Raw genomic sequence first — 23,232 nt, 5'->3', positions numbered from 1 at the left:
AAAGCTGGGAAGGTAGTAAGTTGTTACACACACACACAAACACATCGGGTCTGTTCTGCATAGGATTTGTGTGTGTTCGATTTGTGTGAGTGCTTCCACTAGCTGACAGATAATCATTGTATTCCTTTGTAGGATGTGGAGAAGTGTGGCCTTGAGTCTCTGAGACGATGCAATATGGAAAACTTGACAATAAAGATTATTTTAAAAATTTACAAGATATGAACATGAACTTTATTTTTGTTTGCTGGGTTATGCCTGCTGGCTCTAAACTTTTCGCTGTAAAGATGTTTTGCTTTAATAAAATGCTTTCTGCTCTTGTTAGATACTCCAACTTCATTTCACTTCCAGCTGGGGGTTTTCTGCTCTCAGAATGACTGTGGAGCCTCGTTTGGATTTAAAGTTTAAAATGAGCTGTAGCCTGGGGAAGACTTACAACTCTCTGCACAGTTGGATTAAGCATCAGCAATGTTTGCCAATGAAGAAAGACAACGGCATTATCAGCACATGTCTGTATTCTCCAGAGAAGAGAGATTCTGAATCAATCAAAAGAAGGGAGGGGTTTCATTTTATGCACAGATTTCTCTTCAGCTGTTTTTGGTGGATGAACAAAGGTCAAGGGAAATCTTATTTTTTGCAAAAATGTGAACCCAATCAAAGATTTTTCAAATTCTGACATAACTGTTTCCCCAATCAGAGAAGATTTATTACAATAGATCAATATCCATAGTCACCCTCCTGCTCTCTTAGCGCAACGCTCAGGAGGAGAGCAGCAAATGCCACGGTCAGGCAGTGGGAGTTATACTGTCAAAACCACCAGTTTCTGAAAACCACACAAAAAACGATCAGTGTGACTGCAGAGTAACAAACAGGTGAGGTCCAAATGACCCCGTCTCTTAAGTTAAAGAGATAGAGGCCCAATATTCAAGGTCAAATTGTGAAATCAAATTTCTTTTGAGTCGTGTTTGATATAAGCAGCATGTTTATAACTCATAAAATAGCACCATGAGCTTGAAAAATTTGATTTTCTCACCCCGAACACTGAAGGATTAAGGCACGTTAAAAGTTGCAAACACTTTACAACAGCAGCAGCACACACACCTTTATGAACACATCAGAAAACAGAATGAGTTGACAGTCACTTCATGTCCTAAGGTGCATTCATTAAATAAATAACATTTTTAACCTTTAGTTTGCGAACTACACCAGGAGGCGCTGTTCCACTACGTTTCCCAATCCATAAGCTCCATTGTCCAAAGTTCCAAACAAACTGCTTTCTGTGGACTGAGTCTCCTCTGTTGCTGTGACATCACTGAGCAGCCACCGTGTCACGAGGAACCGTCCGCTACTTCAGACAGCGAATCCAGAAGCTGGAAGTAGTTGTACTTGATGTCGTATTCCATGTCATACCAAAAATTCACTGCAACGGAGACCAGGAGGAAGACAGTGAGATTCCTATTGGGATGAAGTGTTAGTTTCATTACTTAACAGCCAACATGTCTGTTGTCAGAGAAAATCTTTTTTCAGCTGCTGTGAGAGGGAATATGGTGGATGTGGGTGGGCTGAAAACTCCATCTATTACTACAGTTACTTCACTAATCGATTAATCCAGATTAAAAAGACAAATTATTTCAGCCCTGCTGTAATGTGTGACACACTATGCTTTCTGCGGGTGGAGACGTGATGCATTCAGGGTCTGTACCTGCGATGCAGCCGTGGGACTGCCGGACGTGGTGGAACCACAGAGATGGCAGGTACAGCATCTCTCCGGCTTTCACTGTGCAGCAAAGAGGCCGGGCTAACCGGTACTGCGGGAAGCGCTCCAGGTCCGGGTCCAGAGGGTCCAGAGGGATCCAGGGAACCTGAAGCAGAGAGGGGGCGGAGGGAGCAGGTAGAAGGGCGGGTGGACGGGGTGAGAGGGGTGAGTGGGGTCAGCAGAGGCACTGATGGTACGCCTTCAGGAGATGAGGTACGTAAACGCACCTTGTGTGAGTCCACGTTATCGATGACCTTAAACTCACCGCCGTCCTGCTCTTGGTAAACAGCTGACTGGTACAGACCTGACAGAGATGGTTACCGTGGTTACTGCAAGAGATCAAGACTGTGGTTATATCAGTTACCACAGCAAGATTACATGACTGTTTCCTGTGATCAGCCCTGAGCAGGGGTCAGCCGCAACAAGACCTGAAGATGATGTGAAGGTTTGTCTTTCTGACTCTGGACATTAACCTTTAACTAGACCGGATGAGTCCAGCAGCTGATTGCTGCTGGAGAGGATTTACACTGGATCCTGTGGTAGTTACAGCAGATGTGTTGTATTCGCTGAGAGTAATATCTTTAGGGTTAATAGGAGGTCATTGGATAGTAGACATCATCTCTTACTGAAAACTGTGATCTTGGAGAACGGTGGTTGTAGTTACAACCAACAAGGACGTTGAGAAACAGATGGTTACTGTGGTTACCATAAGGGACGAAGGGTCGGTCAGTGGGTGGAAGCAAGATGAAGTGTTTTTCTCCAGAAATGACACAGTACAGATTCTCGTAGGGATCTTTGTGCACTGGAAAGCAAAACACAGAACAGCTGTGACGAGCAACAAGTTTTCTGCCCTCGTCCCGGTAAATCCTACTAAACACTCCAGAAAGTCATAAAATGTGGCTGTTCTACATCGTCCTTGATGAAGGAAGTATATTTTTCACACGAATATCAAACACATTTGGGGCAGTCATGAAAATCAAACTGAAATCTTACTGGATGTGACAGCATTTTCTTCTCCGAGCCAAAAATTGACTGCATCCGGTGATTTCCCTAAGAGAGGGAAACAAAGAAAACAACATGACTCTTCAGACATCAACAATAACGACACAGATGCCTGGACTACAACACAACTCCTGCTGCAAAGAACCCAGAAGGAATGACCTGATTTGGATGTAATTTGCTTCTCATCCACACCGGCTATTGCTCCTAGCTTAGCTGACCATTGGCCCTGGAAGCTAAAACCAGGGTGCTGTCGGATCGTCCGACAAGATGAGTAAACGGAGGTCAGCAGATGGAGAGGATGTCTGGTAGACAGAATTACCAGGACTGGATGGCCAGTGAGTGAACGTCCTTACACAGGGACTGGACCTGACGTGACGGACATACAGCCCCGTTTTACTGAAGGATTCTTGCCATTGATCCCAAACGTTTCCATATCATGGCCCCAAAAGAGAACTGACCTCAGACCGGGGGCCCCTTTATAGAAACCCACAGACAATGCTACAACATATGTAAAAAAAAATTTTACTTTTAGAATGTTTTTTGTCATTGTTAGCAGAAATGCTGCTGATTTTAGACAGCTTTTAGTTCTGTGGTGGAAAATGTTATCAGGCAGCATTTTATGACTTTATTACCAGATAACATTTTCTTTTCATCTTCTATCCAACTTTCTGAGGCCCCCCACTTTGAAAAACAGAGCAATAAATCACATGGTGTTCAAGACGTTATAATTTTGACAAAACATCTTGAACCTGGTTTAAATTGCATTGTGTCTTTTTAGATTTAGCGACATCGTATGATGGGGTGTTGAGACAGGAACTGTGATATTGCACTAGAAGGGCCGAAGTGGTGTTGAAGTATCCAAACAGTGGTGCAGGTCATGTAGGAGAGGCGTGAGTCAGCAGTGAGGTGTGCTGGCGGAGGTGGAACTGCTCTGAGTCCTTTCTGGTTTGGGTTGGTGATGGAACTGACCGATTGCTGTGCTCATCCAGGGTATGTGAGGCTCCAGGTCGTCCACTAGCTCAGGCAGCTCCTGCAGCAGGTTGGAGCACTGCTTCTGGACGTAGAACACTCCGGTTTTCTGCACCTGGAAACATTCAGTCCAGCAGAGAGTCAGAACAGAAGCCAGTCAGGTGAGCAGCCGTCCAGTACCCTGCAGCGGGCCCTACGCTGCCTCACCGTTCCTTCTATTATGTCCAGCACAGAAGAAAAGCTCATCTGTCGTTCCTCAGGCATGACGAAGCGATCCCCCGCCACGGCGTCAGCATAGCCGTTAGGAGTCACTGCCACGCTGATCACCTTTGACCCGATTTTCTCCCTGTGGACAGCAAGGTCTGGGTTCAATGATCCAGCAAAGATTTGAGACTTCACACAGCAGAAGTGGATAGAATTTCTTCCTTTTCATCTTCCTTCAGTGCTTTCTGAGCTACAGGAGGATCTTAATCAGTGGAGAATTCAAACAAAAATCCTCTTGTTTCATTGCACACGTCACCTGAGGTATTTTGGTGTCCACCTGGACAGAGCTGGCCAATGGCTGAAGGCGTTGCGGATGATGCAGGGCTTGTTCGGGCCAATCCAGTCTCGGTAGAACTGCAGCGGCTCAGGCGGTCCCTCCAAGTGTGGCACAGATTTGTTCAGGTAAAGATCTGGTGGGTGATCAGCAGTCGGTCACTGACAGAGCAGACAGCAGCTAGCAGCCATCGCAACACCTGCATAACTCATGACAATGAAACTGACACATGGAGGAGAGGAGGAATGCATCAAGCAATTAGACTAAGATAAAAAATACACAATCCACCAGTTGATTGTGTATAAGTGAAATACCAATGGGAATACTCTGGAGAGACAAGGAAGTCTCTGTAAGCAAGACTGAATCCAGACAGCTGGACCAGTGATGCTGTATGTAGAAGCTGAAGTCGCTCTGAGCTGTCAGAGGAAGACTACGGAACCTTCTGGATGTACTGAAGGAGGATCTGACAGCAGTCCAGAGAAGATGCTTAAATCGATTATTGTGGTTTACTAATTAAATTAAGGTTCAACAAATCAAACTGTATTTTTTTAGAACATTTATTCGGTATTGGAATAATTCAATCCAGCGTGGTCACAGTCTTTAAGTTGCTCTCTAAGTGCTGCTTTTTATTGACGTTCCTTCCACAATAATTACAGCTTTCAGAAATCCAACATCGAGTTTTAAAGCACACGAATGAATGGTTTCAGTGAATGTTGGAGCTGTCAGTCTGCTGATCTGTGTCAGTAACCTCAGAGGGGAGATCCTTCTCACCATGAGCCTCCAGTGAAAACTCAACCAGCCGTTCCTGAAGGAGCTCCATCAGGAGCTCCTTCTCCCTCTCCGACCCTCCCAGGTCAGACAGGAGGAGACGTTCCGTCCAGGCTGGATGCCACCATGATGTTTCTTTTCTTTCTCTCGCGCCCTCTCTGGTTTGACTAGTTTTCCCACAACGCCCTCTAACTGTGAGGAGGATCAACTGGATCAAAACAGACGTTTCTCTTCATTAGCTTATGCAGCGCTTGTGGAGTTCAGTTGGAAATTTACACAAAGATAACATCGATCATTTGTGTTATTTAGTCTTTTATGAGAGACAAAAATATGGCGGCTCATTTTTCAGAGCCAAATTTCATCAAACGATTTTTATTTCTGCATAATTTAACAAAAATGTGAATTTGAATCCGTTGTCCAAACCCTACAGAAAGTCCATTTTCAATCCAAACTGATTTTAGGTCTCTTTTACACACGTTGTATATGAATAAACTCCTACAGCTTTAGACTAGACTGTCACAAATTGTTTAAAAAACATTATAAACACACTAATAATAATAATAATAATAATAATAATAATAATAATAATAATAATAATAATAATAATAATAATAATAATAATAATAAAATAGTTATATATATATATATATATATATATATATATATATATATATATATATCTATATATATAGAAATATAGAAATATATATATATATATATATATATATATATATATATATAAAAATATATATATATATATATATATATATATATAAAAATATAAAAATATATATATATATATATATATATATTTTTTACAAATTAGGAGTCATTTTGGCAGTCCTTGCTGACCTAAAATGAAAAAAGTTCAAAAAGGCCTTTTTCCTCTGCCTTTTGCCAGGCATCATGTCTCCCTGGACTTTAAATATCAGGTTTCAGTTTCATTAAACTAAATGCATCAGTTTACAGTGCTGTCACAGTGTTCATACATTTCTTGTATTTTTTGCTTTTCTGTTTCACTTAAATGGAATCAGGATCATAGCTGGTAATAATTTATGATTTCATTTATTATAGCAAAAAGAAACCTCTTAAGTATATTAACTAGTTGTTCCACCTTCAGCAGCAACAATCTACAACAAGAGTTTATCTTTATCGTCACCACTGAGGAACTTTGGCTTCCTTCTCTTTTGCAGAAGTAATTTAATTCAGCCACATTTCTAAACATAAATAACGCTACGCTGGATTTCAGTCCGCACCTTTGGCTAGGCCACTGAAAAACCTCATTTAATTTAATTTCTGAGTCATTTGGATGTGTCCGTGCTGCTGTGCTTTGGATCACTGTGACTAAAACTTCCTGAACTAGAGGCCAGGAAATCTCCTGCAGGATTTTCTGGTAGAGAGCAACGGTCATGATTCCATCAATCATGGCAGCTCATCCAGATCCTGAGGATGCATAGAGTAGGCCAGACCCTCAGACTGTTTGACTGTGACCATGATGTTCTGTTCCTGAAATGCTGTGTTACTTATTGGTAAGATGTAACATGACACAAACTTTTCAAAAAATTGCACTTCTGTCTTGCAAGTCTATATTTTACCAAACATCTTGGAGCTCATCAAGATGTTTCTTTTTGGTAAATGTGAGACAAGCTGTTTGTTCTCTTGGGTCAGCAGTGGTTCTGGCCTGGAAACCTTCCCATGGAGATTTCCTGGAAGCCAATCTGGACAGTTTCTCCTTCTTATTGTTAAATGATGACCTCTGACCTTATCTCAGGAAACAGATTTAGAAGTTAGCCTTTTTTTTTTTTTGGTTTTTTTGTCACCTCCAGAATTTATTATCAAGAAGTTCTTGGAGTAATTTAGGTTTCATAAGTTTGGCTCAACTTTCTGAAAAAGGTCAGTCAGCAGTAAAAACTGGACGCAGTTACTTTTCCACACAGGACCAGGCTGGTTTGGATGGATTCCTTTCATAATAAATGCAATAGTAATTTGAAAACTCCTTTTTGTATGTACTCAGGTTATTTTTAATTGAATTTTATTTTACTCAGTGTTTACCACAAAGATTTTTTTTAACTAAATCACCACAAGAGGCGGCTGTGATCCAGGTAAGTGCAGCGGATCTGTGTTGTTTCTTTCATGGCCGCATGGTGTCGCTGTTGATCCATTAATTACCCTCGCGGCTCCCGCTCTGCGTCCGAGCTTTGAACCTGCGGCATCCAGCCGGGAGGCAGCGCGGTTCACGCATTTATTTGCAGTGCTCGGCATTGATTGGAGCATTAAACCTGCAGCGCCAACAAAGCTAATGATTCTCCTGCTTGTTTTTAACAGAAACACCGCAGCCAGTTCTCCCGTTTCCACTCAATGTTTCTACTTGTATTGATTTAGTCAACAACAGGCAAACAACTTTCGAAACCTTCTAGAATAAGTTATTTTTTATTTATTTTTTAAAAGAAATCTTTTGCTGCAATTACTGCAGTGTAATTCAGATCCCATCTGAGCCGAATGATGGAGAATCCTTCTAGACGTTTTATGCCTGGTTTCTAATGTTTGTTTGTTTTTTTAAAATCAAAGTTTTAAAGCACGAACCTCCTCTAAAAGGTCAACTAAATCTGCTCCGGAGGGAATCTTGTCTCTCTTGTGTTTTCTTCCCGGATGACTTTGACGGCGTTAACTGTTTGGTTTTGTGTCTTTATATTTTACTGAAATAAAGTAATATTTTATAATGGATTGTTATTATTACTGCTGTTAAAGGAAAACAAATAAATAAAAATTCATGCCTTATGCCATGGATTTACTGAACGGAGATGTCGTTTTCGTTTAGGCCTTTTTCGATTTACAGGTTTTAAATTTGTTCGGCTTCAAAATGATGTTTTAGCTCAAACTAAGCTAAAACATTATTTAAGCATTTAACATAAGCAAAATCCAGTCGATTCTTTCAGATCAAACAGATTGAATCTGATCCCAGTTGGATCTGCGAGGCGGTTCCTTTTGGCCAATAAACGTAAAGTTTTTGCTTATTGTTCAAAAAGTTTTCAGGTGCGCTAAAACGCCTTTTTTGACATGTACTATTTGCATTTTCGTATGTGATTTTATTTGTTTATTGACTTATTTAGCTTATTTCGTAGTCAAGCAGAAAACGAATCCACTGAAGCAACAAACATTCCCCCTGTCCACGTCACCAGGATGAATTTAATTCATTTATTTTGACGTTGTCAAAATTAAAATAGATTTTAAAATGAACATTGCAGCATTACAGATGTACCTCACAAAAGCAACCCCTCTGAGTAATTATAATAAAAATGCTGCGAATGTTTTCAGAAAAATCCACTTTTAGCAAATGACTTACGCCACAACATGTTTCTTTTTTGTTTCTTATTTCAAACTTATTTTTTGAAAAGGCTTCTTTTTCAATCCTAAAAAAAATAGAACAAGTATTTTGTTAAAATAACAGAACGTCAGTTTAAGCGCAAATATTGTAAAAAACAAACAAATAAACAAAACAAAACCATTTGTTGTAAAAAAAATGATGTCAGAACAGAAAAGATTAATTTGCAAGACAAAACCTGAGAAGGTGAAACTCTGAACAGTTGGTCCGTTTATTCAGAGGTCAGCGCTGTTCCTCCACTGCTGCTGTCCTCAAAGAAAAAAGACGAACTGCAGAGTGAAAATTAAATTAATTTACATATTATTTATGTTTTTGCTTCAGTTTATACCCATTCTATCCTCTCTTGTTTCGTCACAGCACAAACCCCCCCTCCCCCCCACAAATTTAACAAGATTTTGCATGATGGATAAATATGTTCAAATAAGTAAAATCTCAAAACAAATGAAGTAAAAATAAAAATAATAAAAAAGGAAATTATAATACGCAAATAAACAATTAGAAAATTTTATGCAAATCAGGCTAACCTCGTCATTTTTAAAAAGTCCTTCAGGCCGCAGGAGCCCCAGAATTGATATGAGTCAGAAACATTTCCTGGGAGCCTCTTATGAAAACTTACAGCATCCGGCCCCTTCAGACACGAAAGGGTCTGAACTTCTCTTAGAACCAAACAATTCCCCTTATGGTAAAAATACATCTTAAGGAACTCCCCCCAAAAATTCCTTGATTCATAAAATTCTGCTGAAAATGACAGATCTCATCATTATTGTACAGCACAGATTATATATTTATATATGTTTATTGTATAAATAAATCAACATGCTTGTTTACATTATTTTTTATCTTAATTTTATTGAAATTAATTTGCTTTATTATATTATTTTGTTTTATTGTTTCTTAAAAGATGAAGCCACAGTGCTGTAATAATTAATATAATTCCTTATATCATTATTAGAATCCAGATAAACTTTGTTAACTTTCCCATATTTTAGTGAACCATATTTCAGGTAAGTGTTTCTGGATTTTCTTTGAAAGGGCAGGTCAAAGGTCAAAGGGACTACAGAAGGCCCCTGTGAGCAGATGTTACTGTTAGGTCATGTGAGTTAAATTAACATGAGACTATGTTGAGACCAGCCACTGACCACTGGCCATAAGATCCAGTCCCAGCCAATGCACGCACACACACACACACACACACACACACGCACACACACACACACACACACACACACACACACACACACACACACACACACACACACACACACACACACACACACACACCCTGACTGAACACTATCCTGTTCATTAACCACATTCTGCAAACTGTTAGTTAAGCAGTTTTCAGAGCAGTGCTCTTTCTATAATAGTGATCCAACATGGCTGCTATGTGTGAAAAGCCACAGTAGCTTCATGTGCAAAACTCTGGTCTATTTTCCGCTAATGCCAAAAATACATAATTTCTCAACTACCGTGTTTCTGTTAGATAAGAAGTGCAATTAAAATCACACGTGAAAAAGTTTGTTCACGTAATAAGTCATTAAAAAAAAACAAAACGCCACAATCTCCCAACACTACTTCCTGTTGTCTTCTTCTCCTTGATTTCCACCAGAGGCAACATCCGGTTGTTGATCAAGTGACTCACGTGATGCGACAAAGGTGTCTTGATTAACAGTTTAGGCCAGAAAAAAGACCCCCTCGTCATCCTAGCGCCAAAATCTCGTCAAATTGCGCAATCACAAGGTTACTGGAAACGCAGATAGAGATAGCAGCAGTGGTGAACTGTTGGCTTGTCTCTGTTACCAGTTGAGTAACCGCAGAGCCTCTGTGCTGAACATGTTCTGTTACTGGATGAATGCAGACAGAAACACGTTTTTATCGGCTTGTTCAGTGAGCTGGAGTTCGGCTGCTCGCTCATCACAACAACAGACTGCTCCCTGCGGTTTTCTGGCATGCAGCTGGAATATGAAGACACTGCTATGAAGTCATTCCAAGATCTAAGTTCTGAACTTCTCATCACAAGTAAAATGCAGCGTTACATTATGAATTAAAATCTTAGTCAAATTCTAGAAATATAATCGACATAAAAAGGAAGAACCACCCTATGTTAGCTTTGAGTTTTTATATGCAGCCGATCAGATTTTCCTAAGTTTCCAAAACGATTTGAATCCAACATGAGGCGCACAAAAACACACAACACATCCCTCACTCTGTCATTATTGACATGAAGCCACGTGAAAACGTTTGTGACAACTAATGGAGAAAATACATAGAAATCCTAGAATTTATTCTAAAATTTTCAAGGTCGGATTTTTTATTATTTTTTAAAAGTGCTTTCAGCAGTTTAAAGTGGCTCAATTATAATGTGGAAAAACATTTTTAAATATAGATTTTCTAAACCTGTAAGTCCATCAAAAAATATCTGCATTAGGGCTGGAAACCAGCTGCAGTCTATAAGAGCAGCCAGAGGAAGCTCTCAGTCCACTGACTCCTTAGAAACCACAGGGATCCTTCTCGGCTTTGTCAGGTTGGATGTTTTACTTTGTGCTTTTCTTCTCCATTTCTAACTGGAGGGGTTGGGGGGAGAAAAAAAAAATCCTGTTTTGAGCTGACCAGTGACGATTAGCCACAAACTCAGACATGTTCCTGCTAAAGCAAACATCTGTGTTTCAGTGGAAAACAGCAGATGGGGGAAACATGCTGCCTCACATCCATCACAAGCACAACTTCCACCAAAACATGGAGCTTCACCTGTAAAGGTTTAATGAGGAGAGTAAATCTAAGCTTTGTCTTTGTTTTCGATCACCATTCCCTTGGAGGTCAAAGGTCAATTTTATATTCATTTCTACTAGGAGTTTTGATGAACATAATTCTTTTTTAAAGGAACTCTCTGAGTGACACCGACCTCCTTCAGGACGCCAAAACCCCATCAAAGGATCAAATATTACTTTTTGTGTCAATCAGTGATGACGGCCTGTTTCTGTCATTTCAATTGTTTTCCTTCAGATATGTTGCTTCAGGCTGAAAAGTTTAACATGCTTTACCATGACCCAACTTTTAATCACAATCTCTGGTTGTCAGCATGAGGCAAAAACAGATCATATTTAATATACATGTTGCGCTTACGTGTGTCTCCTCTTAGTTATTTTTTTACAAACCTTTAAAGTTGCACATCTTGAAGAAATCATTTCTTGAGGAAATTTGTGTTGTTGTTATTTTTTGTTGAGTTGAAGACGTGAACGTAACTAAAAAAATATGGAAAAGATCAAGAGTAAATTATTAATTATGTCTGGTATGGTAATCCCAAATCTTATATTTAACAGAAAATAAAATAAAATAAAATAAAATAAAATAAAATAAAATAAAATAAAATAAAATAAAATAAAATAAAATAAATGTCACTTTAAACCAACAGAACCAGAAAGGAACCGGTTCTGGAATCAGGCAGGTTGCTTTGATCCAAACTCCACCAGCCAACCTGATAAGGTGTAGATTTGTTTCTGTGTGAATCAGTAAAAAAAAAAAAAATATGATTGAGAGTCTGTTTGAGACGGACAGGTTCTGATTTCAAGCATTTTTATTCCCTCCTGGATTTGATTGGACCTTTTACTGAGTCAGCAGCCAGCTCTCAGGGTCCAGAGGGCGAAGCTCAATAAATGAACCATGGTTTTGTTTAGTTAAAATCCTTTAACTTGTTAAGGATTCTCTTAATATTTGATCTTTATTGTCAGATATTACACAGTGTTGTTGCAGTAGAGATAAGACGATGTGGAATAAAATTCAGAAAACAATCCAAAGTGATATTAGGTGCAGATAACTGTTCTTATTGAATATTTTTGGTCGTGTTTGTGAATGCAGCTCCTCCTCCGCCTCCTGCAGGATCCGGGCTGGCGGACCAACAGAGCCGTTCTCAACACCAGGAAGCAACACAAAGGGACAGAAAACCCCATGGAATTATCTTCAATAATAATAATAATAATAATAATAATAATAATAATAATAATAATAATAATAATAATAATAATAATAATAATAATAACAAACATTCACAAAGACAATTTACGCGCGGCTTTTCATGCATTAAAAAAAGAGAAAAAACATTGAAGAATTATGATGTTTTTCCTGCGCAGCCGCTGAAGCGGCGCAATAAACCAGACAGACCAATTATTGTGGCTCGTGAGGAAAAAAAGAAAAGAAATGAAAAGCAAACAAAACAAACACACAATAAACATCAGTTATCTAGATGGTATGAAGGTGAACTGACCACAAAATATGTCACGTGACAATACCGAAATAAATAAACAAATGTTAAAAACATTTCTAAGTCTATATATATATATATATATATATATATATATATATATATATATATATATATATATATATATATATATATATATATATATATTTATATACCTGAAACCCGCAATGTGTTTCAGGTTCAAACTGATAGCCTGTTTCGAAACTTCACTCTCATGTTAAAATCAGGCGGATTATTTGATTATATGTTTTCATAAATGCACGAAATGAACTTATTATTTCAAAAATAAAACCCTCTGTGGGAGTTTTCTTTTAAATGTGTTCCTTTATGAGTTTGTGACAGTAGCGCGTTGCTCGTGCAGAATGGCCGGCAGGCTCTTTAACAGGTTCACCTGTTCAGCTGCTCCGCGGCTCTGCAGGCGGAGCAGGGCTGCTGTTTGTGAGATTTTAAACTTTGAATGATGTTCTGCAACAGAGACGATGAGGAGAGTTCCTCGAGGAGGAGCTTGATGTGTTTCTATTTGGGTAAGCTGTGAGTGAGGCTGGCCCTCATGGCAGGAACATGGTGTCTGTGCGCTAAAACGCTCCGCTTCTCTGACCCGTTTCTTCCCTTTGACACGGAGCCCGGTGATGCTCGGAGCCAGCTGTGAGGGATCCTGGCAGGAACCGCTCGGCTTGTTGTGGAATTATTGTGAAACATTTCGGAGCAGTTTGACTCACTTTGCGGCCTGTGTGAAGCGATGACGCGCTAATGTGATCCCGGCCTTGTAAAGCGTGAACCAAATCCCGCTTGAAAATAAGAAAAAAAAAATATATTAAAAAAAATAATAAAAAAGTTTCGTCATGTCTCTGTTTTGTCCCGGTGTAATTTCAACAACCCTCGGCGCGTCTTCATGATCTCCGTTTCTAAATGAGCAGAGCCTGTTTTTCCTCCACTTCTGTTTGTTTGGTGAAACTGTCCTCCAGCAGGAGGAAGGTAGGAGTGAAACAGCCGACTGATATGCAACTCTTTCCGCCTCCCCGCTGCATATTTCACGCTCATTTTACAGGATGCGCGGTTTTTTTTCTTTCTCTGAAACACACTTCGTGTTTCTGTCTGCTGCGACTCCCCCCATCACCACCAACCCGCTCTGCGTGTCCTGACCGTGTCCGTGTCCGTGCCCTCCGGACTCCCTCTCTGTTTATTTTCCCTCAGAGATGGGATGTAAACAGTTTTGCAGACGCCTAAGGGGCAAATATTTGAATCGAAGGAGTGTAAATGTGAGGAGCGGCGAGGATTTGGGTTGACGCATGCACGGTGCGCGCTTTCAGCTCCGGTTTAGGTGGAGGGAGGGGGCGGGGTAGGGTGGGGGGTGATCAGTGTTGATGGGGCGCTGCAAAAAGTTTTCCATCGTCCTGCCAGTTTCGCTTTTCTTCAAGATGTCAGAAAAGTTCAGGCTCGTAGCGGGGAAACGGCTGCGCTTATTTTGTCGGAGGTGTAAAATTTCCATCTTCTCATAGGATGCAAGCCGGCGTGGAAAATACGCAACAAGATACATAAATAAATAAATAAATAAATAAATAAATAAATAAATAAATAAATAAATAAATAAATAAATAAATAAATAAATAAATAAATAAATAAACGTATATAATCATCGCTAAACAAACAATCACTTTCATGCAGCAGATTTTCGGATTGTTTCATCCGTTCTGCTGCTGCCGGGAGCAAAGTCCTAGAGCTGCTTGTCATTTTTTGCAGCGTGCCAGTTATTGGCGGATGTGCGTGTTTCTCCGCGCCTCGCGATTGGCTGAGCGCTCAGCGGACGCCTTAATGTTTAATACTAATGTTCCCCTGGTTGGCTGAGAACTGGGAAGGTCCAACCAATGTTTTTCACTTGCTTTAGTGGCTGCGGCTCCCTAATTAATTGCAGCTATCTGTCTCCTATCGATGTGTGTGTACATGTGTGTTGTGTGTGTTTCCCCTTTTCTCCCCAAACCGAACATGAAATAGTTTGTTGGGCTATACTTTCTTTCTTCCTTTCTAATCCCCCCTTCCTTCCTTCCCGTCCTGGTTCGCTGGTGGAGACCGGGAGGACTGAAACCCAGCTGTGTTCGCCGCCCGCCTCTGCTCGCCGCCGGTTCCCCCCTCACTGCTCGGTGATGTTGGACATGGGAGAGCGCAAAGAGGTGAAGATGATTCCCAAATCGTCGTTCAGTATAAACAGTTTGGTGCCGGAGGCCGTGCAAAGCGACAACAACAACAGTCACCACCACCACCACCACCACCACCAGAACCAGAGCCAGAACCAGAACCAGCACCGAGCTGTTGGTCCGGATGATGCCGAGCAGAAGGCGCCTCTCCCGGCCTCGCAGCCGGACGTCAAAGCTGACCCGAAAAGTGAGTCGCTGAACCCGGAGAGCTGCCCGGAGGAGAAGCAGGAGGAGAAGAAGGACGGGAAAGAGGGAGAGAAGGACGGAGAGAAGAAAAGTGGCAAGTACGAAAAACCTCCTTTCAGCTACAACGCTCTAATAATGATGGCTATCAGGCAGAGTCCGGAGAAGCGGCTCACTCTCAACGGCATTTATGAGTTCATCATGAAAAACTTTCCGTATTACCGGGAGAACAAGCAGGGCTGGCAGAACTCCATCAGACACAACCTCAGCCTCAATAAGTGCTTTGTCAAGGTGCCTCGGCACTACGATGACCCCGGGAAGGGGAACTACTGGATGCTGGACCCCAGCAGCGACGACGTCTTCATCGGTGGAACCACTGGGAAGCTCCGCCGGCGCTCCACCACGTCACGGGCCAAGCTGGCTTTCAAGCGCGGTGCCCGGCTGACCTCTGGGCTGACCTTCATGGACCGGGCCGGCTCCTTATACTGGCCGATGTCCCCCTTCCTCTCCCTTCACCACCCGCGGGCCGCCGGTGCCCTCGGCTACAACGGGACCTCGTCGGGATACCCGGGCCACCCGATGTCCTACAGCAGCATGCTCACGCAGAACATGAGCAACAACCACTCAACGTTCCCGTCGTCCAACGGGCTCAGCATGGACCGGCTGGTCGGTGGGGACCTCCCCTACGCGACGCACCACCTGACGGCGGCGGCCCTGGCGGCCTCGGCGGTGCCATGCGGCCTCTCTGTGCCTTGCTCTGGGGCCACTTATTCATTAAACCCGTGCTCGGTGAACTTATTGGCCGGACAGACGAGTTACTTTTTTCCCCATGTCCCACACCCGACCATGAGCTCACAGACCGGCGCCGGAGGCGGCGGCTCGTTGCAGGCTGCCCGGGCTTCGGCTTCCAATTCCCCGCAGGCTCCGTCCTCTTCCTCGCTGCCATGTGACACTCTTAGGCCGGCTTTGTCCGGCTCTCTACCCGCCTTCTCCTCGGGACTTTCCGGGGGTTTGTCTGACTATTTCACACATCAGAACCAGGGGTCAACTTCTAACCCGCTCATACACTAACTCCCCCTGGCCCCCCCCACTCCCCTGAACTTCATCCATCCATTCATCCATTTATCAATTCATCCATCCATCCATGAAGGAGTGATAATCTGAAAATGATTGGAACACTAACGTGATCGTTTTTAACACTGAACATTTAAGATGTAAAAAAATGACAGATTATTATAAACTACTACCTATTATAGAAAAAAGAAGAGAGACTGCAAAACAAAAAAAAGAGCAGCACTGAGAAACTCACAGAAAGCAGCACTGACATGCAGGTATTTTTTTTAATATTATTATTATTATTATTATAATTATTATTACTATTATTACTATGGTTTCTTCGTCTCCATGTTCTTCTCGTTGTTGCTGTGCCCCATCTCCTCCTGCAGTTTTAATTTCTGTGTACATAATGCGTGTTCTAAGTGTCCGGGGTTTGTCTTCTGTATAATAATGTCAGTCAGTGACGTGCAATGTGATCTGAGATAGGAAGCGGAGAGAATGATGAGAGGGCAGCTTTGCTCACGTTTTTTCGTGTCTTGTTGGAGGAGGCAAGTTTTTAATTTTTTTTATATATATTAGAATGAGTATTTAAATTAGTTTGGTTTTATTAAAGATTGTTTAATAATAATAATAATAATAATAATAATAATAATAATAATAATAATAATAATAATAATAATAATAATAATAATAATAATAATAATTTGCCTTCATGTGTCAGTACCATGCTGGTTAGAATAAAAGCGGGGAAAAGTGTTTTTTTTTTTTTTTAAAGCTGAATGTTCTCCTTAAAGCTGAGTCCACAGTGGCCTCTGAACGTTCTTCTCCATTCATTCATTACCTGGTTTTAAAAACTGCTGACGCGCTTTTTATAGACCAAAGAATCTGTTCCATATGAAGTCAGTATTGTGCTGTATTTTCTGGGAGGCCTGCTGAGGTCGGAATGAAGGAGAGACTCAAATCCTCCGTCACTGCAGAAAATGTCCCTTTAAACGAGATTTGTTTATCGCGTCCTTTAGGTTGTTCTAATTATTACTTAGACTTTTTTTTCCTCCAAATAGATTTTTGGTTATTTCAGCAACTGGCGTCGCTGGAGGAATTTCATTTTTAGTAAAAAAATAAAAAACTAAAAAATTAGCGGGCATTATTTTTTGAATTGAAGAATTGCGCTTTTCGGCGTTACGACTTTGTGCGTAAATGTCTCGTTTTGTGGAAGATTTTCCGCAGTGAAGCTTTGCCATGGAAACGTGATCGCCGTTTTTTTTTTTTAAACAACAAAACACTGACGTTCACGATTCTTTTTCTTCTTGTTTTTGTACAATTAGTAAAAAGAAAAAAGAGAAAAAAGATCATCTTTGTAATCTGACTTTGTTTTGTTTTAGAAAAGGAGGAACGCTGTAAAAAAAAAATCCCGTTTGTTTAACAAAAGAAATTCTGCCTTCTGATCTAATAGGCTCCTATTTGGAATGACTGTCTTTTAATTGTCGCCTCTAAAACAATTTTTCATGGTTGTGATACTGTTGTGGTCTTCTTCTTATTACCGTGTTTGTCGCTTATAAAAATAAGAAAAAAAAAAAAAATGTTTTAATCCTAAAAAAAAGCACAAATAAAAGAATAGGTTACATTCATAACTAACGTAATTCCCTTTGTCTCTTCTTTGCTGCTCCTATGAACCAACAGACTGATTGATCTCTGTCAGTTTTGGGGTTTCAGGTTGAACTGACGCGCATGTCGGAGCTTTCTTCGGGTTCTGGGTTTGGGCTCCGCTGCAGAGCAGAGCTTGGTTCGGGGCCCCTGCTGGCAGCAGAGCTCTGGGGTTTGGTGCTGAAGTGTCTGCGAGTCTTTCATTGTTTCAGAGTGTCACTTTCTGTCCATTTGAGCGGTGAGATATTAGGCGCTGCAGGCTGCGCCGCTTTGCTTTGTGCGCCTCGGTATCTGCGCTCCGATCTGAGCGGAGCCGCACTTCTTGCTGCCGTGAAAAACTTCCAGATGATTGATGATTATTTTTCGGAGTGATATAATCTGAGCGTGGTGTCGCTGCATGCCGTGATCCTCTTTGTTTGTTCCGGTGTTGCTTTTTTTGTTTTGTTTTGTTTTTGTTTTTTTTGTTTTGTTTTGCAGAACACAAACAGTCCTGAGAAGTTCGGACTCTTTCAGATTTGCTCCCCAGAGTAATGTTCTCCATCCACTGTTTACTTTAAAGGCAGCTGCTATATGATCCCGGGGTGAGTGCTTTCTGCAGAGCTGTTGAAATGGGCTTTTGTTGAAGTTAGAACTTTAGAACCTGCATAAAAAAAATAAAAGAAAAATTGGGAGTTCTCTTAAATTCACAAGTTTTGTGTGTTCTCATGGCCGGACGCCAAATTTCCATTTCTTTTTTTGTCTGTCATGCTGGAGGACCTGAAGCATATCACGACTTTGTTTGGGTTCTGCTGTGGTTCTTTATCTCATGCTAACTGCGAAATGAAACAAACAACCAACCAACCAAACAAAAAAAACCCAAAACAAAACAAAGTAAAACAGAATGTTGGCTGGTCATATTGATTTAAAAGCTGCTGGACCGTGTTTGGTCTTCATCCGTGCTGCATTGGATTCTCCTCTGCTGATTTTTCCAGTCCTCCTGCTTGTCTTTGTTAAACGGCTCCGGAAGGTTTTACAATCACCCTGCACTGCTGATTTAAAGTCCAATATGTAGATAATTTTAAACAACTTATTTTTGTTATATACATTTTTTTTTCTCACTTTCATTCCGTTTGCATGATGTGAAGGTAAATGTGCAGGCTGTCTGGCTTATTTCAGCCTCTGAGCTGCTGCAGCTTTGGACCTGATTTCTGGGAATTTCATTTTGGAACTTTGTCATGTTTGACTCAGATTTTGCCGGTGTGTTTCTCAGCTGTATCTTTTATTTGTATTTATTTTTCTCTTTTTGTCCCTCTGACTGTCCCGAGCCGTTCCTGCGCGGATCAGAATGTGTGTTTACGTTTAGTTTCTGGTTCTGGTTATTGGTCTCGCGAACACACGCTTTCTGTCAAATTCACCTGTTGATAAATAAATAAAGTGTTGTATTGGCGATAATAATAATAATAATAATAATAATAATAATAATAATAATAATAATAATAATAATAATAATAATAATAATAATAATAATAATTTGAAAAAACGTCCTTTTATAATATAATACAATTTTAAAAGAATTAAAAACGGTTCGTTTTAATATAGTTTTTTATTTCCTTATATTTCTATAGTTCACTGGCGTAGGTATAAAATGAAAGTTAGCAATAATGCAAAACACTCAGACATGTGACCTAAGGACGCAAATGCGTCCCTGGTCGGTCTGTGTGAAGCTGCAGCTCAGTGCAGGTCAGATGTTCTGGTCACCATGCAGGCAGCGCGCTGTCCACGGACGGTGCGCGTGGGGTGGAGGTTGATCTGACTGTCCTCCTCCACCTGTTGTTGAGCTGCGTGGTTTCAGGCAGGTTCTGGTCGGTTCTGGATGAGCTGACTTTGGTTCCATTCCAGCTGAAAATGGCTCTGTTTGCTCCGCTGCTGCACTTTGGCGCTCAGTCCACTGCAAGTGGCCTGTTTAGGTGAAGTTTGCTGCTCTGCAGCTGTGAGCTGTTCGCACGGAATAGTCAGAGTTATTTTGTGCTCCAGCAGGGAGGTTAGATTTGTTTTTACTGCTTTATCAGTTAATAAAGAAGTGCAGTAAAGGATTACATCTAAAATATCAGATTGATAAAAAGAACGGATTATTTTAGACTATTTTAGACTATTTCTTATAATCAGAATCTGACATGTTTGTAATGTTGGAATTAATAACAGATTATAGCTGGGAAAAGGCCTGAGAATCCTCATCAAGGTTAAATGAGACATCTCATTTATTTATGTATATAATTAAGGAATGAAATAAACGATTACATTTTATTTTATACATCTAAAAAAAGAAAGAAATAAATTTCTCCTAGAAGTTCCAGTAGTTTTTTTTATAGATATATATATATTGTGTGTGTGTGTGTGTGTGTGCGTGTGTGTGTGTGTGTGTGTGCGTGTGTGTGTGTGTGTGTAATGTTTAGCTTTAGTCATATAAACCAAAAGATCACCGTTTCAATGCACTCGTGTCCTGAGGCTCTGGCTAAATAGAAAAATGCAAAGTAAATATTAGAAATGACACTGAGGTGTTGCCGTCGTCGTGATTTGTAGAGAGAGCGCTTCTAATTGAGGTTTTAACATTTTGAAAAAGTGCAGAAAAGGCAAAAGGAAAAAAAAAATAGTGCTAAACAGGTTTACTGAAATCTTTTCTTGAAAAATAATAAATGATTAATTGGATTTTTTTTATTTCAACATAATCGGAATGGTTCTAGAATACTACTTTCGCATGCAGCTGTAAAAATAAGAATCAAGCAAAAAAAAACAAAAAAACAACAACAACCCCAAAACAAACAAAACAAACAAACAAACTAAAAACCCCAACAAAAAAAACAACAACAAGAAAAAAACAAACAAACAAACAAACAAAAACGCTGAGTGAATTAAAATTCCCATGAGTTATTTATTACTGCTGACTTCAAGTTAGTGGTTTGATATTCAAAGTCCCCAAATCTCAGATGAACATTTCGCGTCACTTGTAATCAGTTTGTTTTCTTTTTAACGATCTATACTGCAAAACAGCATTCTGTCTAAATGGCTTCAGCTCAGTATTTAGCTGCAAGTCCTAAAATCTGTGCTGAAGATCTGTGATAATCTTGATCTGTTTTCAAATAAAACCCCCAGGAAACATGGAAACATCAGTTTAAATAATGTGTTTTTACAATTAGGTTTCTGGAACTAAAAATGTTTTTATTTTTATTTTTATAAGCATCCAAACAAAAGGAAGAAAATAATAATAATAGTAATAAAACAATATTTTAAAAAATCAATAAATTAAACACAGACACTGAATTTGAAATAACTGATAATTACTTTTTGTGTCACTGTAAGAATATGTACTAAAAAGATTTTTTTTTAATATCAAATTTCTGTCATATAGGAGAAATACAAAATGCTCCAACTGAATCTATCTATCTATCTATCTATCTATCTATCTATCTATCTATCTATCTATCTATCTATCTATCTATCTATCTATCTATCTATCTATCTATCTATCTATCTATCTATCTATCTATCTATCTATCTATCTATCTATCTATCTATCTATCTATCTATCTATCTATCTATCTATCTATCTATCTATCTATCTATCTATCTATCTATCTATCTATCTATCTATCTATCTATCTATCTATCTATCTATCTATCTATCTATCTATCTATCTATCTATCTATCTATCTATCTATCTCATCTATCTATCTATCTATCCATCTATCTGTCCATCTGTATCTATCTATCTATCTATCTATCTATCTATCTATCTATCTATCTATCTATCTATCTATCTATCTATCTATCTATCTATCTATCTATCTATCTATCTATCTATCTATCTATCTATCTATCTATCTATCTATCTATCTATCTATCTATCTATCTATCTATCTATCTATCTATCTATCTATCTATCGATGGTTGTTTGTTCTGGCCTGGTGCGTGGACAGCCCAGTAAGATGTACGAACGGAACCGTCTAATGGTTCCGCTCTCTTCAGTCTGTGGTTTATAATCTGGGCTCGTCACTGCAAGGCTCAGTTTTCCGTGTTTAGCGGACTGAGTCCAGTCCAAACCGAGAGATACCTGAAGCATCACAAATATCCAACCTCTCTCTCTCTTTTCTTTTATTTAAACCTTTCAGATCTGTCCAGTGGACCTCTGCACCTTGTAGACATTTTTTTCTGGGACTATCAGGTGTGAGTCAGTAGGCTATATAAGACCCAGAGCAGAGCGGAGCGGAGCGGCGGCATTAGCATCCAGTGATTTTCTAAATCTGATTATCAGCTCAGGCCAGGCTCTCGGTGTGCAGAAGTTAAATTCCGTTTTGGAGGCTCCGGAGTTGATTCCTAAAGTGTGAAGCTGTGAAGTCTGCAGCTGCAGCAGATGTTTTGGCTCGGAGGGTTTGATTGTCTGATATGATACGACAACAAAGACAGACTTTCAGCAGCAATTTGTTCGCTTCCTAGAAGAATCCTGCGAGCAGAACGAGTCCAACTGTAATGCAAGAAGCAGCCCAACAATGGAGCTGCCGTGCAACCCAATCTCTGTCAGCCTGATGCTATCTGCCCCATGTTAAATGGGGTGACCAGCAGTCAAAAGACAAAGGAGTAACAGAAGGACCACGGGGGGTGGGGTGGAGGACTGGAGGACTAACTTTACTCTCTCTCTCTCTCTCTCTCTCTCTCTCTCTCTCTCTCTCTCTCTCTCTCTCACTCTCTAGCTGTGTTTCCATTACAAGTGTGCGTAAAACTTTGTCTATGTGCCACTAATGTCAAAACAACACAATAGCACAATTGCAGTGTTTCCATTAAATACCAAAATGCAATTAATATCACTTGAATAAGTTTATTCACAATCTCCCTCCAACTATTTCCTGTCTTCTTCTTCCTGCTTTTCCTCCAGTAGCAACATCCGGTTGTTGATCAAGTGATTCGTGTGTATGTGGAAAAAGTAGTTTATTTTTATGAAATAAACTACTTTCAATATGGCAATAAATAAATAGCCTACATAAATAAATAAAACATGAAAAAAAGAGAAAAATCCCTGCCCAAATCTTTTTTTTAATCAAAAAAGGAGAGTTGCGTTTCCATTAAACAAATTTATTTTCGAAATGTCAAATTGCACAATTATGTGGTCAGTGGAAAACCAACCTCTCTCCTAGTTTTTTCTTTCCTTATCTTTTCCATTCCCTTTTATTTATCTCCTTTCTATTAGAATTCAATGAAAAACATTTTCTCCAGGTGAAATACTCTCGGACCAGATGGTAGTCCTGTGAAGGCTTGATTTCTCTTTTAGACAGTTTTCATCAACAACATTTTGCTGAATCAAAATTTTTTCTCTGATTCAGCGCTTTTCTTCTCTAACAAGGACATTACAATAAAAACAGTGACAGCCCGCTGACCTGCACCTACAGGTTCCTCAGGACATTTTTGGCTGTTGTGTGAAAACACCTGGGGATAGAATATCAGTTTTCAGAGTTTTT

The 23,232-nt window shown here is 40.0% G+C and overlaps 2 protein-coding genes across 3 annotated transcripts; one reads left to right on the top strand and one right to left on the bottom strand.

Moving 5' to 3' along the window:
- Positions 1-451: 451 nt before the first annotated feature.
- On the bottom strand, positions 452-5,214 carry jmjd7 (jumonji domain containing 7). Of its 2 annotated transcripts, none has more exons than XM_044142673.1 (9): positions 5,034-5,214; positions 4,245-4,398; positions 3,932-4,070; positions 3,725-3,839; positions 2,747-2,803; positions 2,460-2,555; positions 2,019-2,057; positions 1,700-1,859; positions 452-1,417 (listed from the first exon to the last, which is right to left on the bottom strand). In XM_044142673.1, exons 1-9 carry the CDS (start codon positions 5,080-5,082, stop codon positions 1,402-1,404), a joined length of 825 nt encoding a protein of 274 aa, XP_043998608.1. In that variant the 5' UTR covers positions 5,083-5,214; the 3' UTR covers positions 452-1,401. The 2 variants fall into 2 exon arrangements, with proteins under 2 accessions (XP_043998608.1, XP_043998607.1); XM_044142672.1 differs by having other exon boundaries at positions 1,981-2,057; positions 5,034-5,211.
- A 9,345-nt stretch (positions 5,215-14,559) lies between these two features.
- On the top strand, positions 14,560-17,100 carry foxg1a (forkhead box G1a). The gene has a single exon (XM_044142670.1). The coding sequence runs from the start codon at positions 14,812-14,814 to the stop codon at positions 16,114-16,116; it is 1,305 nt and encodes a 434-aa protein (XP_043998605.1). The 5' UTR covers positions 14,560-14,811; the 3' UTR covers positions 16,117-17,100.
- Positions 17,101-23,232: the final 6,132 nt, after the last annotated feature.

The sequence above is a fragment of the Gambusia affinis genome, linkage group LG16 (genome assembly GCF_019740435.1).
Source record: "Gambusia affinis linkage group LG16, SWU_Gaff_1.0, whole genome shotgun sequence".
Taxonomy (NCBI): Eukaryota; Metazoa; Chordata; class Actinopteri; order Cyprinodontiformes; family Poeciliidae; genus Gambusia; species Gambusia affinis.
The sequence above is the reverse complement of the archived record's forward strand: the minus strand, read 5'-3'. Positions and strand labels throughout refer to the sequence as shown.

What these genes read in the sequence shown, in the direction of transcription:
- jmjd7 (XM_044142672.1), bottom strand. Translation starts at nt 5,082, where the DNA reads ATGGAGCTCCTTCAGGAACGGCTGGTTGAGTTTTCACTGGAGGCTCAT. An exon ending in GTTTTCACTGGAGGCTCATG is followed by an intron (nt 4,399 to 5,033) that starts GTGAGAAGGATC and finishes ATCACCCACCAG; the next exon opens with ATCTTTACCTGAACAAATCT. An exon ending in TGGACACCAAAATACCTCAG is followed by an intron (nt 4,071 to 4,244) that starts GTGACGTGTGCA and finishes TGCTGTCCACAG; the next exon opens with GGAGAAAATCGGGTCAAAGG.
- foxg1a (XM_044142670.1), top strand. Translation starts at nt 14,812, where the DNA reads ATGTTGGACATGGGAGAGCGCAAAGAGGTGAAGATGATTCCCAAATCG.